At 35.9% G+C, this 17100-nt stretch overlaps 1 protein-coding gene across 1 annotated transcript; it reads left to right on the top strand.

Moving 5' to 3' along the window:
- Nucleotides 1–4706: 4706 nt before the first annotated feature.
- Nucleotides 4707–13608, top strand: LOC149820357 (uncharacterized). Its single transcript, XM_089982602.1, has 3 exons — nucleotides 4707–4793; nucleotides 4907–5101; nucleotides 13098–13608. Exons 1-3 carry the CDS (start codon nucleotides 4751–4753, stop codon nucleotides 13403–13405), a joined length of 546 nt encoding a protein of 181 aa, XP_089838728.1. The 5' UTR covers nucleotides 4707–4750; the 3' UTR covers nucleotides 13406–13608.
- The last annotated feature ends 3492 nt before the right edge of the window (nucleotides 13609–17100 follow it).

Below are 17100 nucleotides of genomic sequence, written 5' to 3'. Positions count from 1 at the left end.
TACATACAAATGATTGTAGCAATAACAATTTTATATATATACCTCTATTTATTTATTTTTATGAAACTAATGTTACATATGAAATTTACATGTTTTTCTTAGTGAAGATCAGCTCTTAGATCGGTCCAATTACAACATTTAGGTAGGTTTTCATAAGACTTTAAAAGTCAACAACTTACGAGGTGTGATACTTTTTCAGGTCATAAAGTCCAGTTTTTTTCATTCGAAAATCGATCACTACTATTTTGGACATGATGAATCCATCTATTAGGTCTGATTGGATTAAAACATGTGGCATGGAGATTCAAAGGCGTTTGTATGTACAAGCTGTCCCTAAATCTATCGCATCCCACTCGTTCAAAGGAATTTTTATGAGTGATTTAAGGCATTGGAAAGCTGATAAAATTTACTACATTCTGTGAAATTCTGAGCTTTGTTTTTAGATTGTACACAGAACTATGACAGTCAAAACAACAAGTCAGTTTGGGGCCCAAGCGAGTATCGAACCGGCTATGGACTGGATCAATTCTACATGCAATGAATGAATGCTTTTTAATCACGTTTCTAAAAATTTACAGAACCTATAAATGCAACTTCAATAATGAATTTATGTAGGTGTTAAGTGCCAAATTGGGGCATGAACTGAAAAGGGTATTCTCTGTACTTGTATGCTTTATTGCAAACAGTGATTGAAATAAACAAATTGTGCATTATATATTACGTGATTGTGTATGGATGCATTTGATTATGTATGGTCAATGCCTATCGGTGAATGCATTTTTAAATTGAAATGTTAAAATTGTATTTGTGGCATAATTGATTCACTGGTATTACAATATTGCACCCATGAGCTCAGATTTGAGGCCTGAAGATAGACTGAATGAAATTAACGAATTAAAAAGCTAACCATATGACACTAAATCTATTGGGCTTACAATAAGAGGGTAAGTGGTACTTCTGGCTTTGTCAGTATTGTTTTTAGCATGCAAGGTTGCTCCTCCCTAGCCACGAAGATGGAGAAGCCTTCACATTAGCCGTGGAGTTGATGGTTATGAAACTCATGAGTGGAAGTCTGATGCATCAGGTTGGTGTTTGGGAGCTCTCTCTTGATTATGATTATCCCTCACCCACGACTAGTGAAAGGTTTCTGACCAAGATAAAATCATAAATTATATGAATACACCTGCACCATGGTCTTGATCTAAGTATTGTCTATATAGTACCCATAGGGATAAAAAAATAAGAACCTAAATTTGTTTGTACATTTAGATAGGCATAGCATGCATCACGTAAAAAGAAAAATTAATTAAAATTAAATTGAGTCACTCATGCATAATGATCTTCGCTTCTACAACGGTAAGTGTATACATGTTTACCTGTTCATAAATAATATTTCAACTCTCTACAAATGATAATCTTTTGATGCATTATAATGTTATGCATGCTTGAATTGATAATTGTCTGCATCCTTATGTGAGTTGTGGAGATATTATCTTGCATATTTGTTTAGATTTGCGAGTACTGAATAGAACTTCTTACCAGGCTTTTCATGAGTTTGACTTATTTTATGAGCTTTCCGGTGAAGTATGATGTATAAATACAGAGCGAATGCAGAATGCATAGGCAATGTCAGGATAGTTTTGAAAAAAAATAATTATCGTTATTTTGGATTGAAAATACTCTGATGTAAATTTTAAATTATTGAAACTAAATTAAACTTTAATAGTGAATGTTATTTGCATTTTAATTCAGTTAAGATGATTGAGTATACTGTAACCCGATCAGAATGTTTAAGCCAAAGAAAAAAGGTTGTTTCTGATGTTTTTAAAAAGAAAAAAAATCTCTAAAATTTTCTGGTTAAAATTTTTGGGTGTTACAAGTAGGAACCTTATTTCACATGAGGGTCACTCCGGCGTAACGAGTAATAGTTCAAGGTGAGAAATCTTGCCAACGACCAACTATTGGTCTCAAGAGGAAGCAAGCAATACGAAATGCAATAAGACAAAGATATTTTTAAAAGATTGATTCAAAATGACACTTCTTACAAAATCTATGACAATGATCTCTGCAAGGTGAAAACCCCAATTTGGATAAAATCAATAAAAGATAATAGAAATTTTGTTAAACAAATATTATTGTATGATCAACTTGTTGACATTTGTGGGTCAAATGAGACAACATAAATGATTGACCGTAAAATGAATGCTTTTGATGAAATAATCAAATCATGATGCTAAAAAACATCATGAGAAAAAAATGACAAATATGACATTTATAACTAACAAGGGTGCATGACATAATGATGAGTGCCATGGTAGGAGTTATGAAATGTAATGTAAATAATGACCTAAGTCTAAAAATAATGCTCTATTTTTTTCAAAAGAATAAGGAATTACCCCTTGCTAAACTTTTTGAAAACAATGTTGAAAATACAAATTTTCATCTAACTGGCTACTTGCTATGGAAAGTGTTACAAATATAAGAAGTGTGAGTGCAACTTACACTACTCAGCAAAAATTTAATTCTTTATCAATGTTGATCTTACTTCACTTTTCAGTTTTTTTTACTTAATTTAAGTCATCATAAAATAAACTAACTCACTCTTCTTCACTAGAATAAATCTTTTGTTTGACCTTTAAACTTTAAATCAATTAGTCATAGAAGCACATGTATAAGCTTATGCTTCAATAGCTATCAATCTAATCTCACAAAGATTAAGACTTTAGAAACTTTCAATAAGTAAGACTCCTTAACCATTTAGGTCTGAAAATAAGAGCTCTAAGTGCATAAAAGCCTAAGACTTTCCATTCTAATTTTCTGTAATCTTTTCATGTCAAAGTTTGCATCAAACTTATCCATATTGAATATTTCTGAGTGGTCAATAATTTTTTAAATACTTTGAAAAACAATAAGACATGGGTTATTAGACTTGAAATAATGAGGATAAATGGTAATAACAATGATAAGGGATGAAATGATTTTTTTTTAGATAAATAGATTCTTTTTTTTGAACTTCGGGTATCACGAGGCTCAAAAGAGGTGACAAAGAAGGTTGGATATGTCATTCCTGAATGCAAGGCTAAAAAAAAAGCAAGTGGGGAAGGGATCCTAGTGATCTCTTGCATGTGATCTTCAATTGTGGAGGAAGTATTAAATTTTTTGGAGTTGTCTCACTTTTTTTTTCTTCAATAATGCATCTTTTTTTGTTTTCTTTAACAATGCCTTTTTTCTTTTATCATTGTCACTAGGTCTTAAGATCAAGTGCTAACTTTAAGGAAAACTGCCAAGTTTAGGGGATGACATGACTCTTTTTCTTTTCTTTTCTTTTTTTGACATTTTTTTTTTACTTTTTTGAGCATTTGATGTTATAGGTAGGAGGTATTAACGGGTCGGATTTACCTGAACACGACCCAGACTAAACCCTATAGGGTCTGGGTATGGTGACAAATAAGAAGACTTGATTAAGACCCATGTCCAAACCCGAAGATATGATTAATACATGGACTCGAGTATAGTTTGTGAAATTTTATACCAAACCCAAGCATGACTTGAGTTCCAATAAAGACTCACAATTTTTCAATATAAGAACGATAAAAATATTATTTTATCCGGTTTGGTTCTAGTTTTTATTTGGTCTGGGTATGGTTTCTCTTATAATAGACTCAATTAGACCCGAGTTTGGACCTGATATCATACTCGAGAATCTAGTTTAAGTCCGGTTTTACCTAAGTCTGAACTAAACCCAACCCATTGACACCCCTAGTTATAGGTCACATTCATCTGCATGCATCCAACAATCATCGCTACATCTTAGGTGCCATTGACTAGTAAGTAAAATAGGTTGAAGTTGTCTCTCGAACTAGAGTTGAAGGTCAACATATAGTTGATTCATTTACAAAAACAATGTGTGTCGTGATAACAGATTCCATTTCAAGAATGATAAAGTTAAGAAGATGACTTGAATGAGTATTAGTGACAAATCTTAGCTGTCATCAATACTCATTTTTTTAAATATTTCTTTGAGAACTAGTGACGTCTCAAGCCATCACCAATAAGATATATTTGTGATGGTCGATCCGTCACTGGTACTCAAGTAGACGTCACGTGTGTATACCTATAATGACGGTCAAACATGAAATTATTGACCGCTCTGAGTTTACAATAAGTAATAGTGACGGAACTTATAGTGTTGGACACTAAGCCGTTCATATTGGTGTAGTGTTGGTATGTCAAAACCATAATCTCAAATCCATTTAGCCAATATCTAATTAGTCCAATATGGTGTTGGCAACATCCCATCTGAACCCAAACCATTTACATCCTTATGTTAAAAAAAAAAAAACTCTGATAGGACGTGCCATTGTGGGCCTTGTGTCCGTGGTGACACGGACATACTAATTCGAGCAAAGTAGGAGTATTCTTCTAATTTTCTTGATAGTTTTTTATTACTTTTTAATAATATTTTGATAAAAAAAAGTGTTTTTAAATGCTAAAATACAAATAGTAATTTTAGCAATTGAAATTAAAAATTCCGTGTCTTCATTTTTCATTGTTTAACAAATTTTCAAACTTAGCAAGTTGAACTCGCATCTCGTATCGTTGTGTCCACGTGTCTCTGAGACGTAGGACATATGGAACCGGATTCTCCGTAGACCAATTACATCATTCTTCCAACGTCCTCCGACTGTTATTTTGGCAAGGAATTGCGACTCCCTAAGCGTTCCCAAACAGAGGGAAAACGACCGGAAGAATGAGTGACAGCCCAAAACTCTATACCAACAAGCCCAGAAAAGGTAATCTGAACGATACCCGCATCGGTTTTCTTTTACATTCTTCGGATTCGAGGAAGAAATATAAGGATGGTGGTCGTGTAACTCCCCCTTTTTTCTTCTTTCTGGTGTTTCAGCACAGTTGAAGCCCAAATCCGAAGAAGATCGTGCGTTTTCTCATCCTTCGATGGACCCTCCGCGGCCTTCTCCACCGCCACCACCACCACCACCACCACCACCACCAACAGCAGCTTCTGCTCCTAAAGAGACGTTTGCTCGCCGCTACAAGTTTGTATGGCCAGTTCTGCTGACGGTGAATCTTGCTTTTGGAGGTAGGAGCTTTACAACCTTCTCATTTGATTTTAGGGTTTCGTTTGATCGGTTTCTTATGATGGTTTGGATCTGTATTTGCTTTACCATCTGTATGTCCTCTTTGGGTTTGCTTTTTCTTGTGCTTTTGTTGAGTCTAATTCTATTGATGATGATTTTTATGTCTTTATACAGAGACTAGAATATGAGAACTACCGTGTGAACTGGGCAGTTTCGACACGTTTTTTTGCAAATCCGACCATGTAGATGTGTTCGGCATGGTGAATTTGCTAGGAGTCAACTGCTGGGTCGTGTATATTGGATGAAAAAGTACGAATTTTGGATGCCTGAATATTTATAAAGATTATGAGCCGTTGATTTTAAAGCTTTAAAAAAAATCTGGTTTATGCATCATAATCGGATGATTCAAGAGCTGGTCCTTATAAAACCAAGCATGTAGATAGATCACATCGTATGGTTAGATTTAAGGAAAACAAAAAAACAAAAAATCTATAAAAATTGTGGTTCACTTGGTAGTTCTCATATTTCCAGTTCTCTTATTCTAGTGACCACATTGTTAGTTTGCCAGTGTTTTCTCGTTGCTTAAGAGTTGAATCACTGACGTGCATTGATTTGTATATCTATTTGGCTTTTTGTGTTTCCCTCTCTCAACAGAGAGAAAACATGAAGAGGGAAGGAGCCTTTTACATAAGTTCCAAAACTCCCATTTCAGGCCTACTAGAACCAAGGGATTCAAGCTTTCCTGAAGATGTACTACTGGAGAACGAGATTGTAGGTCTCTTTGTGGTGGAAGGTTGATGTAAACTGACACATCTCTGACACCACTTTGATGTAAATCGAGAGGGCTCGATTTATGAGAAAACTACCAATTACGATTACAATTACTTCTACTTTAGATCTAGGAAAAGCAGAAAATAACAAAAAAATAACTCAATTCAATATTCTCAAATCAACTCTCCATTCTACATAGGGCTCTCATCTTTTTATAGATGAGGTCCCCCAAATCTCAATCCAAGTAAACTACCTAATTTGATAAACTCCTAAAAAGATAAAACTTATCTTAATTAAGATAGGGATCAAGCATAAGGATCCAATATCCATTACAAAATAACCTAAATATGAAAATGATCCAAATGATACGAATATCTAAAAATGTTGAAATAGATCCAAACGGATCATTATGGACCCATGATTTTTGCTTTTCTCCTGCATCATTCTCCCCGGGTTGGAGAAGACTTGCCCTCAAGTTTGGGTCTCACTTACGTCTTTTTCAATTCTGTTCCACCTTGTTGGTTATGGGCCCACAATATAGAACTAGATAGCTTCTCTGCTCCAGAAACTGTGTAGTACAAACTGCTAGAATATGTGTTTGAAAGCCGAACATATTCTTCCTTAACCATTCGTAGACATATGGGTCCCAATACTGATTTGGATCACATGGATCGAATTGTTCTAGGGCAGAGTTACCGAAAGCTTCTTAGATAGGTGGCAAGCTCGCTTCTCGAAAAATCACTTCGGAAGTGTGATACTCCTCACTTCCGAAACTTTTTGGGAATCTCGATTCTGTCACTCTTCTCCTATGCTTTCCACACGCTTCATATATTCTTCTTACATATTTTCTCACTTTATTTTTCATGTTTTTTATGTGTGTGTTTTCGCTTCTCACTCACTTCCATGTGCTTTCTCTAAATTGGCAATCATCATTTTTAGATTTTGTTAAAAAATTAATTCTTACACTAAAAAAATCATGAAATTTAAGAATAGTCACTTTTATTTTAGTTTTTATTTTCATTCCATTTTTATTCTCATTCAATTCTTATATTGCTTATTTTTTTATTCCTCGATTCCCGCTTCCTATACATTTTAAAGTGCATCGCTTCTGTTTCCCTTATCGTTTCCTGCTTTTGCTTCCTAGTTTGGCCGCCTTGTTCTAGGGCTGGTTTGATCCAATCTTAAGAAGTCTACGAACAAGTGATAGGGACCTCTTATTGCAATTGATGTCGATGCGCTCCAAACCCAAACCTAGTTATAAAGGGGTCTGTTTGGGCCAGACCCGGGTTCTGACATATAAAAATTGGAATTGGGACCCTGGAACCGGGCCCAAATGGATGTGACTCGGTTAAGGGCACTCGGAACCGGCCTGTAATCTGGTTTCTTCATCGTCTCGGTTCAGAGAACCGATTCACCCGATTCTCCACTCAGGTGGGAGACCACCTGTGAGGGACATCTCACTCAATCGGGTAGGGCAGAGGAGCTCCCCACCTGCTTGGGTATCCTGTCGCCCACCTCTGTCTGGCAGTCATCCGCTGGATGGCTACCGCGCGGTGGGGTGCCCTCCCTCCGATTCCACGTTGAGATGGGGGGCTGACGCCCAACCCGGTGCCTGAAAGTATGGTGGGTCAGGCGGCCATCCTGCTGGTACTACAGGGTTTGACTGGCCGGACCCAGCCGACGGATGGTCGCCAGTCGGATCTCAGCCGGTGCTAGGGCACCACCCAGCCGACAGTTCTTGCCAAGAAGAGGGGCCACTTGATGGCGTTTGCCCACCCAGATCCGGCCGGCAGGACAATGCCGGTTGGATCCTGGCCAGCCTCATGGCCATGCCCGATGGTTGGCTCTTCCCACGAAGGGTGTGGACCAGCGGAACCTTGAAGGGTTCTGCCAGTCGTTGAAGGCCCTATGTTTGTCCATCCAATGTGCAGGCTTGTCACGACGGCCAGGGAGACTATCAGACAGTTGGGTCCAACTGGCGGATGGTGGCTGACCGGACTCAGATGCTCTATAAGTTTGTGGAGCCTCTATTCGAACTCTGCAAAATTTTGTTGTAGTTGATCAATTATTTTCAATGCTAAAACATTCTCTAGTGCCATTGTGAGATTGTTGTTCTGATCGTCAACACTTCCTGAGTTGAATGCTTGGATAAATAAAAAATTCAACAGGATCGTCTCTCAAATATTATCGAGGTGATAATCCTTCGCTCTGATACCAAATTGATTTTAACTGACAGAGCTCTGATACCACTTTGATGTAAATCAAGAGGCTCAATTTACGAGAAAACTATAAACTATGATTACTGCTACGATAGATCTAGGAAATGCTTTAAAAAGCAAAAAATAACCTTAGTTGTCAAAAGTTGTGCCTAGGCCGCCTAGGCGGGTTTGACGTAGGGCCACTGCCTAGGCTTATGTGTCTAGGCGATAGGGCCATGTTTTTTGACCTAGGTTGTCCCTGCCTAGGCCACAGAGACATAGTTGTCATGTTTTTTTTTAATTTTTTGTCTCCTTTCTTTGTTTTTTCTTTTTCTTCTTCCTCCCATCCCAAAAGTTTTCTTTTTTTGTTCTCTCATTTTCTTCTTCTTTTGCTTTTCTTTTTCCTCCTCCTTTCACCCCCTCCATCTTCTCTTTTTCTTCCTCTTCTTCTTCTTTTTTCCTTCTTTTTTTTCCTTTTTTTTTCTTCCTCCTCTCGCCCCTCCACTCACTTCTTTTTTTTCTTCCCTTTTCTCCTTTTTTATCTTTTTTTTTTGTTTACATATATGCATGTGTTTTTGGCACACACACATATATAAAATCTGTATTTTCTATTATCTCTCTCTATCTATCTATCTATCTATCTATCTATCTATCTATCTTTCTCTCTCTCTCTATATATATATATATATATATGAATGGGTTTCATCCTATCTCCTTTTTCTTTATCTTACCGTTAAGACCCTCCATATATCAAAGTTTCAGGTGTTTTATGCTCAATTTAAACCATTAGATGTGTTTATCAATACTTATTTATTGAGAAATAAACTTTGTTTCAAATTAATTTGATGTAAAAAATGTGAACATTTTATCATAAAATTTTAGTAAGATATCAACCGATGATTTTTTTACCTCTTTAAAATACACATCTGGGCATAAAGATGCTTAATCAATTACAGGTTCTCCATTCAACAACAATCATAAACACATCTAACGGTTCAGTTTAAGTATAAAACATCTAAAAACTATGATTTTTGGAGGGTCCTAACAGTGACCTAATGAAACAAGGACCGGATAATCCTGATTCTCTATCTATCTATCTATCTATATGTATGTATATAGAGTAATCTGATGGTGTGCCCCAAGTTTTAGTGTATGTTCAATATTATGCAATTTCATGAATTTTGTGATATATTACACTTAATTAAACACTTCATCCATAGTTGAAATCATATGTTTATTACTAAATCTAACCATTTATTGTAATATTTTTGTTTTTATTGATTTATTTTTTTGGTCCCGCTTAAGCCCCGCCTAGTCCTTTTAGGTGTCTTCCGCCTAGGCTCCGACTAGCACTTTTGACAACTAAAAAAATAACTGAAAAGTAAGAAATAACTCAATTCAATATTCTCAAATCAACTCTCCATTTTGCACAGGGCTCTCATTTTTTTATAGATAAGATCCCCCAAGTCTCAATTCAAGTAAACTACCTAATTTGATAAACTCCTAAAAGATAAAACTTATCTTAATTAAGATATGGATCAAGCATAAAGATCCAATATCCATTACAAAATAACCTAAATACAAAAATGATCCAAATGATAAGAATATCCAAGAACGTTGAAATAGATCCAAACAGATTCTTATGAACCCGGGTCTTCTACTCCGCTCCTGCATCAAAGGTGCAACCTGAATAAGGGAGAAATTTTGTCTCGATTGTACTTTTTGGTCTTAAGTTAATTTGTGCCCACTATATATGCACCATTGTCTATGAGAATGAGAGAGAAACTTTGTCTCTAAAAGTGTTGTGCATTGTTGGCTTAAGCAAGTCTCTTTGCCCATTATCTGCACACCTTTGTCCACTGCTGCCAATGCCTCCTCACTCAAGAAGCAAGAAGGTTCTTTAATGCCAACTATGATGAACTCCTTCCTTGACATCTTCTAGTTATGCCATTGAGAAAATTCACTTCATCCAACAAAACCATCTCAAAAGGTGTATAAATCGTTCATCTACCTCTTATCTTCAAGATTCTGCTCTGCAACGATCTTAAGATTGAAAAACCAATTCAAACTTCTAGGCCCAGATTGGTGTTTGAAGGAGATAGCTTCACTAAGATTGTTCTTTCTTCCATTTTTTATAAGGCTGGGGTAAGAAATTTAGCCATGTAGTACCCCCCTTAGTTGTTAAAGGCGCTACACGGAGCCTAGGCGGTGTGCCCTTAAAAAGACTAGGCGGGGCCTAGGCGGACTAGTCAGTACCCCAATTAAAAAAAAATTAAAACTACACAAAATATGTAAACAAACTGCTAAAATTAATAACAAACACGTATATAACATAAAATCAATCAACAATAAGCAATAGACAAAACACATGTCGTCCAACAATATAAAGCAATTATACTAAATAACCTGCTCATTTACCTTGTTAGTTGTATGGTTTGTTTATTCAATTTTTTATTTATTGTTAAGATTTTTGAGCAGGTTATTTAGTATAAATTTTTTGATAAAATTGAATAAACAAACCATACAACTAACAATGTAAATGAACAATATATAAAAAATAAAATCATGTGTACAAAAAAATTAACAGTAGACATAATATAATCAATAGACAAATAAGAAGAAGAAATGAACAATTAAATAAATGAACCATGCAACTGATAATCCGCTAAAAAAATTAAGAATAAATGAACAATTGAATAACTCATAAACAGTCTGTCCAGCAGAAATATAACTAAGAAACATAAGTACATAACCCGAAACAGTCAAACAAATTATACATGAATAACATACACAAATAGAATTTGTATGTGTGTGTATAAATTATGCACACACATAAACATATTAGAGAGAGAGAGAGAGAGAGAGAGAGCATTGACCCTTTCTGGTATTACTTTCAGTGGTGCAACAATTAACATTTGCTAAATTTAGAGTAAAGGGACAACCTCTGTAACAAAGTTGATTCTTCCCACGAATGATACTTCATTTGCTATGAGGTGATTCTCTTGTCAATGCATTTGTTGAACCTTTGGCCAGAAAAGAGTCCGAGGAACTAATGAACAATCAGCCTAAAGAAAGTTTGGTGGACGACTATCATCTTGATACCGATAAGAGATATGCTTTATGTTGTTTTTAGAGTGTTGAGAGTGGTCAACTTAGCCTTATAAGTGTTCACATAGAGATCTGATAGGGTCCCAAAACTTGGATAATGAGACATATTTGTTAGAGATGAATGGTTGATCTAGTAATATTGTTTGATTAAGAATTATTAGTTTATTGAAGGTGCAGATTGGATCTTTTCCATGGGATTGAGAGTTCAGGGAAATTTAAATGGTCAATTGGTCATGCACCAATTTTGGAGGTGGAAGAGAGAGAGGGGAATTTTTTCAATAAAAGCTTGTTGCTTGTCCTCATACATGCCTTTGCTGCTCTTTGTGATTAGGATATTTGAGACAAAGAACCTTTCCATGCCTAAAGATTTACCGCAAGCCTCTCATAATGGAAATATTTAAGCAAGAGTTAATGTTCTATATATAAATCATACCATAGTGTAGGATATATTATTAAAAAGTTATATTTAAAGCTGAAAAATACTAATAAGATATGAGACAATAGGAAAATCATAAGCAATTACAGTCTGTGGGCTACAAACAGAAATAAACAAGAATAAGCGAAAAGCAAGCTAGACAAAGCAAATCATCAAAATCACAGAATGCAAATATATATGTAATGAATACATCAAAATACATGCAGAAATAAAGATTATCATAATTCACAAACATGACCCTTTTTTGTTTTTATAAAATTACAAATGTGACCTAATAACAACTGTTTATCACACATTCAGACCGGAAAAAAAAAATAATTCAAGGTAAACATGCTTATAAAATAGTAACTCTATATAAACTGTAAAGGGTCAAGATTTAAGAATATGATAGGTTCATAATGATATATGGTACACACTAAATGCTATATAGAAAAAGTGCAACCCATCATATATCTATGAAAAACAAAGAGGTCATATTGAGAGAGAGAGAGAGATGTCTCTCAATCTCTCATCAATTGAATTCAGAAACATAACCAAATATTTTGGATACATGTCAATGAAAAGACTTAGTTCCATGGGATTGAATGAGATAGTTGGATGATTAAGTTGCACTATCATAACTGAGGGGCTATGTCACATGGATAGGGATGCGGGAGCGGGACATGATGTGGATTCACTTGGTACGATTCAATAATTTTCAATAATTAGGACACAGGGACACGGCTGTACACACATAGATGTATGTGTGTGTATAAAACAACACTTCTAAATCACTGTAATTAGGAACATCAAATAATGAAAGTAAATTGAAATTGAAATGTAATGTAATTAATGACAAATTTTAAAAGAAAAAAAATTCAAATGAACATGAAATAAATAAATAAGATCATAAAAGAAAATAGATAAAGTTAAGGACACAATGTTGACCGTGTGAAACTGGTTTGAGTGTGCCCATAAAGTGTCTGAGTGTTGTATCATGTCGATAAAGGATACACATGCTAAGTGAAGTGTCAGTGTAACGTAACTGAGGGGTCTTGTGTTCAGATCCCATGGGGGCTAATCCCATCTTGTCTGTCAGGAGGAAAAGAAAAAAAAAGTCTGATTTTATTTACAAAAGCCAAGCATTAGAATTCTGTGAAACAGTGAATGCGCAGGTTGGACTCCTATGTCACATAGGTGCGAATGCGGGTACGGATGCGGGTGCGGCACTTTAAAAAAACTTGAGTGCGGGGAGGATATATATAGATAGATAAAAATAGACTTGATTAGGGTTAACTGAATCTACTTTTGGATAGAAATGGACCTCAGTGTGGTTGACTTCACCTAACACAAAGGAAGTTAACTGTCCAAGTGTCGCTCCCGCAGCTTACATAGTTGGACTCAGATGTGGATGGTTGTGCATTCTATTTGTGTCAGTATAGTTAACCTGTAGGCTTGGCTGAACATTAGTTACTGTTGTTTCCCTTTGTGATTTGTAAACTGCAGCTTACTTGTTTCTGAGAACAAACAAGAAGGATGAGGAGGATGTGACTAAAGTTGTTGGTGAGGCTCCTGCTCAGGATGCCAATACAACCATTGCAGTTCCTGAGAAGGCATTGCCTCCTCAACCTGTAATAGTGTCTGCAGCTGCACGCCAGCCAATACCAGAAGAGGAGCAGCAAAAGCTTTTCAAGTGGATGCTAGAAGAGAAGAGGAATGTGAAGACCATTGACCCGGTGGAGAAGAAACGTATAGATGAAGAGAAGGCCATCCTTAAGCAATTCATCCGTGCTAAGTCTATCCCAACCATCTGACCATCATTGATTTCAACAATTTCGTTGTGGAGAGAGAGAGTGTGTTCATATAGAATACAGTTAGTTGTCTTCATGCATGCACTCTTTGCTGTTGTGTTCGTTTTGTTCTTTTAGTTCAGGAATGCTGCATTTGATAAACAGGTTTTATTGTTCTATATTTGCTTTTATTAAATGAAAATGATATCTACATTTTATGGAAAGAACTCCCACAATAGCAGTTCCTCATCAGGGATCATATTACAAAGGATCAAGCAATCAAAGCACACCTCAGGACAAGGGTTACAGAACGTAGACCTCTATTGAGACACGATCAGTCGGGCAGATTTCCCCCAGATAGGGATCTTCCTTCTGCTACACTTTGCAACAATGCTAACTACACTCGGTTGTTGAAAGACAGAGAGATCGAACCTGGGAGGGAGGTGAGCTGGTTGTATGAAACTCAAAGAATGATGGTCACCGGGAATAGGCGCTCAAATCTTTTCTTTTTCAATCCTACAACCATCACCCTCCCACCCAAATTCGTTGGAGGAAAGGCTAGCTTGACGCTGTTGTCTGATCGACCTGAGGCAATTTGAAGATCCGAGTCGCTGATTCCTTCTTGCAGCCATGGATGGGGGATAATACCAGTCCTAAGCCGGGGCATGAACAAAAAGGGTGGTATCAGGCTTTACTGCCAATTTATGGATGTTCAGTACAGCACGTCCAAATATCTTGCAAATCCCAAATCCTCCATATTATGATGTGAAACGCTTGATCCCAACATAATTAACTTCAGTCACTTCCAGCAGAAGGGCGATTGAAGCACCAACTAAGCTCCTCAATCGGGGTTCGATGGGGAATTCTGTTACCTCCAAAATGGGAAATGATAAACTTCCAAATGTTAGTCACTCTGCATGAGAGAAATAGATGGTGGGATGTTTGCTCGTCCCCACAACAGAAGTGTTTTCTATTTGCTAGTCGAAACCCATTATGCTAAATTCCATCTAGACTCTAGAGTAGGAAGCTTCTGTTCAAACCGGAGTATAGAGTCCAAATTACACGAGGGATATCATCTTTAGTCCATATTAATCTTCGCCAGGACTCTTGTGCAAAATGGCAACAACTAGCTAGCCTCCCAAATGACCCTTCTACTAATGATGATAGATTATGAGTTGACATTAACAATCTATCTGGCTGGAACTCCAGGGATGGGGATTGGATATTGAAGGCAGGAAGGACAGATTTGAGCATTTTTTTTTGTTTTGACGAAGTTCCCTGCCGAAAACGCGAGCAGACAGTTAACCGGTTTACATTGTTCTATATTTGCTTGATGGCACAACATTATGATGATGTGATGTACAGATCAGCTGTCCAAATTTTGCAAGTTGAATTAAATGATGTCTTTACGGATCTGGATTTATTATAAGAATCTATGACTTTATATAACAAGGTTTCTTTGGTTCCATTGGTTTGTGTGTGACATTGTCCAATGTGGTTTGTTTTCTGTAGCTAAGTTTCTTCCTACCCTGCCTTTTTCTGATTGAATTTGCTAAAATTTGTCAGTTGGGTTTTGGTCCTTAATCAAAATTATATTCATTCATAGACTGCAATATCAAATGTAACACGGCAACAATGGTCGTTAATTGTTCCTGAAAAGTGCTGTATGCCCTTCTCCAGTGGCGACCATCTTTGATGCGTAACGAAACTGACACTTTTAAATGTCTCAAGTATCAAAGTAGCTTAGCAGGTTGAGTGATTTCACTTCATCAAGTCGCCGAACGGTTGAGAAAACTTTAAGAGCAAAAGTTAGAGAGAGAGAGAGAGTAACCAGGCTGTGATACAACGCAGGTTTGAGTTGCAAGTTCGAAACATTTTTTTTTTAAAATAAGATAAGAAGGCATCAAATTTTTTATTTTTAATCAATAAAACTATTTTTTTGATATTTTAATAATATAGTTTTCATTGAAATAATATCACAAATCATTAAAATTATTATAAATAATGTCCATATGTGTCACTGTCTACGTCAGCGTGTTCGGTGGTGTCCGCTCCTGTCGTTAAGATATGAAAGCAAAATGATGTATTCCTGTGACATAGCCTGCCCCCTATGGCGACTAAGTCACCATACCAGGCGTGGGGTTTCCCAAGTTTAAATATGAAAAAAAAGGGACCTCCTGTCTACTTTGCTACTTGAATAGTTGCGCTTTTAAGATTTTTTTTTTTTATATTTACACGGAGAAACCACCTCCATGAACAGAGACCGAGCTGCCTGCAGCACTTATAGTCTTTTAAAACCAATTCAAAAGAAACTTTTAAGGTTGCTCAACATCTGGGTTATTGCATTTCATTGACTACTTTTATCTGAATGCATTTGGACTACCCGTGTGAGGTATAAAATGTTTCCCTTTTTCATAAGACAACTCATGGATAGGTCATCCTCTGGTCTCTTGTTGGCAACTCCACAACGAACAGCATTTTGCTCGCTTTGTTTGACAGTAAAAGATCAAAGGAATGATTTTAGAACTAAGTGTGTCTTTGAAAGGTAAACCATAAAAGCAGGGACTAACTGTAATTAAATAGATATCCAGCAGTTTTTAGCGAATCAGGTGTGGTTAGAAAGTTATTTTTGTCTAGTTTTTATGTTACCTTTCACACATGCAAATTTTTTATATATGCAAACTTCCTCTCAAATGTGTAACCTTTTTGCAGAATAATTTTTGTTTTCATATCTGTATCTCTTTGATCTGACGTCAAAATCTTATCATTTTATAGTTGTTGGAAAGCTAACACATGCCTATAATTTTCATGTTTTAAGTCAGTATCAAAAAACTCTTCTAGGGTTTCTGTTTCTGAATTTCAAAACCAAAATAGAAACATACTTTGCAGACTGAAATAATCGAATAATCTATCTTCCAGATAACGTTTCAACCCAGAAAATGAAGGATTTCAAAAAAATACAAAAAACAAACAAAGAAACTAGACAAAAATATTTTTCAGCGACACCTGATTCACTGAAAAATGATGAATGTGCTCTGAGATACAACCCCAATAATGTTCCTAAAACAGAAGATGAACAAGAGTGGTTGCTTTTTTTCATCTATTTTATGCTATTTTTCCATCAAAAAATAAAAAAGATAGATAATAATAATTATAATAATTATTAATAGTAAATAGTAAATAGTTACTAACTTACTATATAATAATTATTTTTTTATTATAATATTATTAAAATTAATAAATAACAAGCCCATCGAGTCGACCCGGTAGCCAACAAGCTGGCCCGAGCCTGGCCCACGCATATAATGGGTTAGGCTTCAGCCAATACCTAATGGGCTCGAGCCTAAAATATTGGCCCATCAAGCTGCTTGCTCATTGCGCAACCCTAGTTAGGTTTGGTTAAGTCATGTTTACAGGTTTGGATAGGGTTTAGGCAGGGTTCAAAGAAAAATCAAGTTCTCTCAAAATATAACTCAATAAATGTTGTAAAAATGGGAGATAGTTCATGACACGTTAAAAAAGCTTGGGTTAAAATGTCAGGGGATTCAGGGTTGCAGAAATAAAATTCTACAAAGTTTTGAGTTTGTTTTGGATCTAGATTTTGTTTAGATTTTGATAGACCCTAAGAAATTGAATTATTTTCCTAAAAAGAAGTTAAAATTATCCCAGAAATTAGGATTAGGTTAAGGACATGTTAGAAAATGTTTGGTTAAAATTTA

This window comes from Nuphar pumila, chromosome 12 (genome assembly GCF_984573655.1).
Source record: "Nuphar pumila chromosome 12, dmNupPumi1.hap1.1, whole genome shotgun sequence".
NCBI classification, from domain to species: Eukaryota; Viridiplantae; Streptophyta; class Magnoliopsida; order Nymphaeales; family Nymphaeaceae; genus Nuphar; species Nuphar pumila.
The sequence above is the reverse complement of the archived record's forward strand: the minus strand, read 5'-3'. Positions and strand labels throughout refer to the sequence as shown.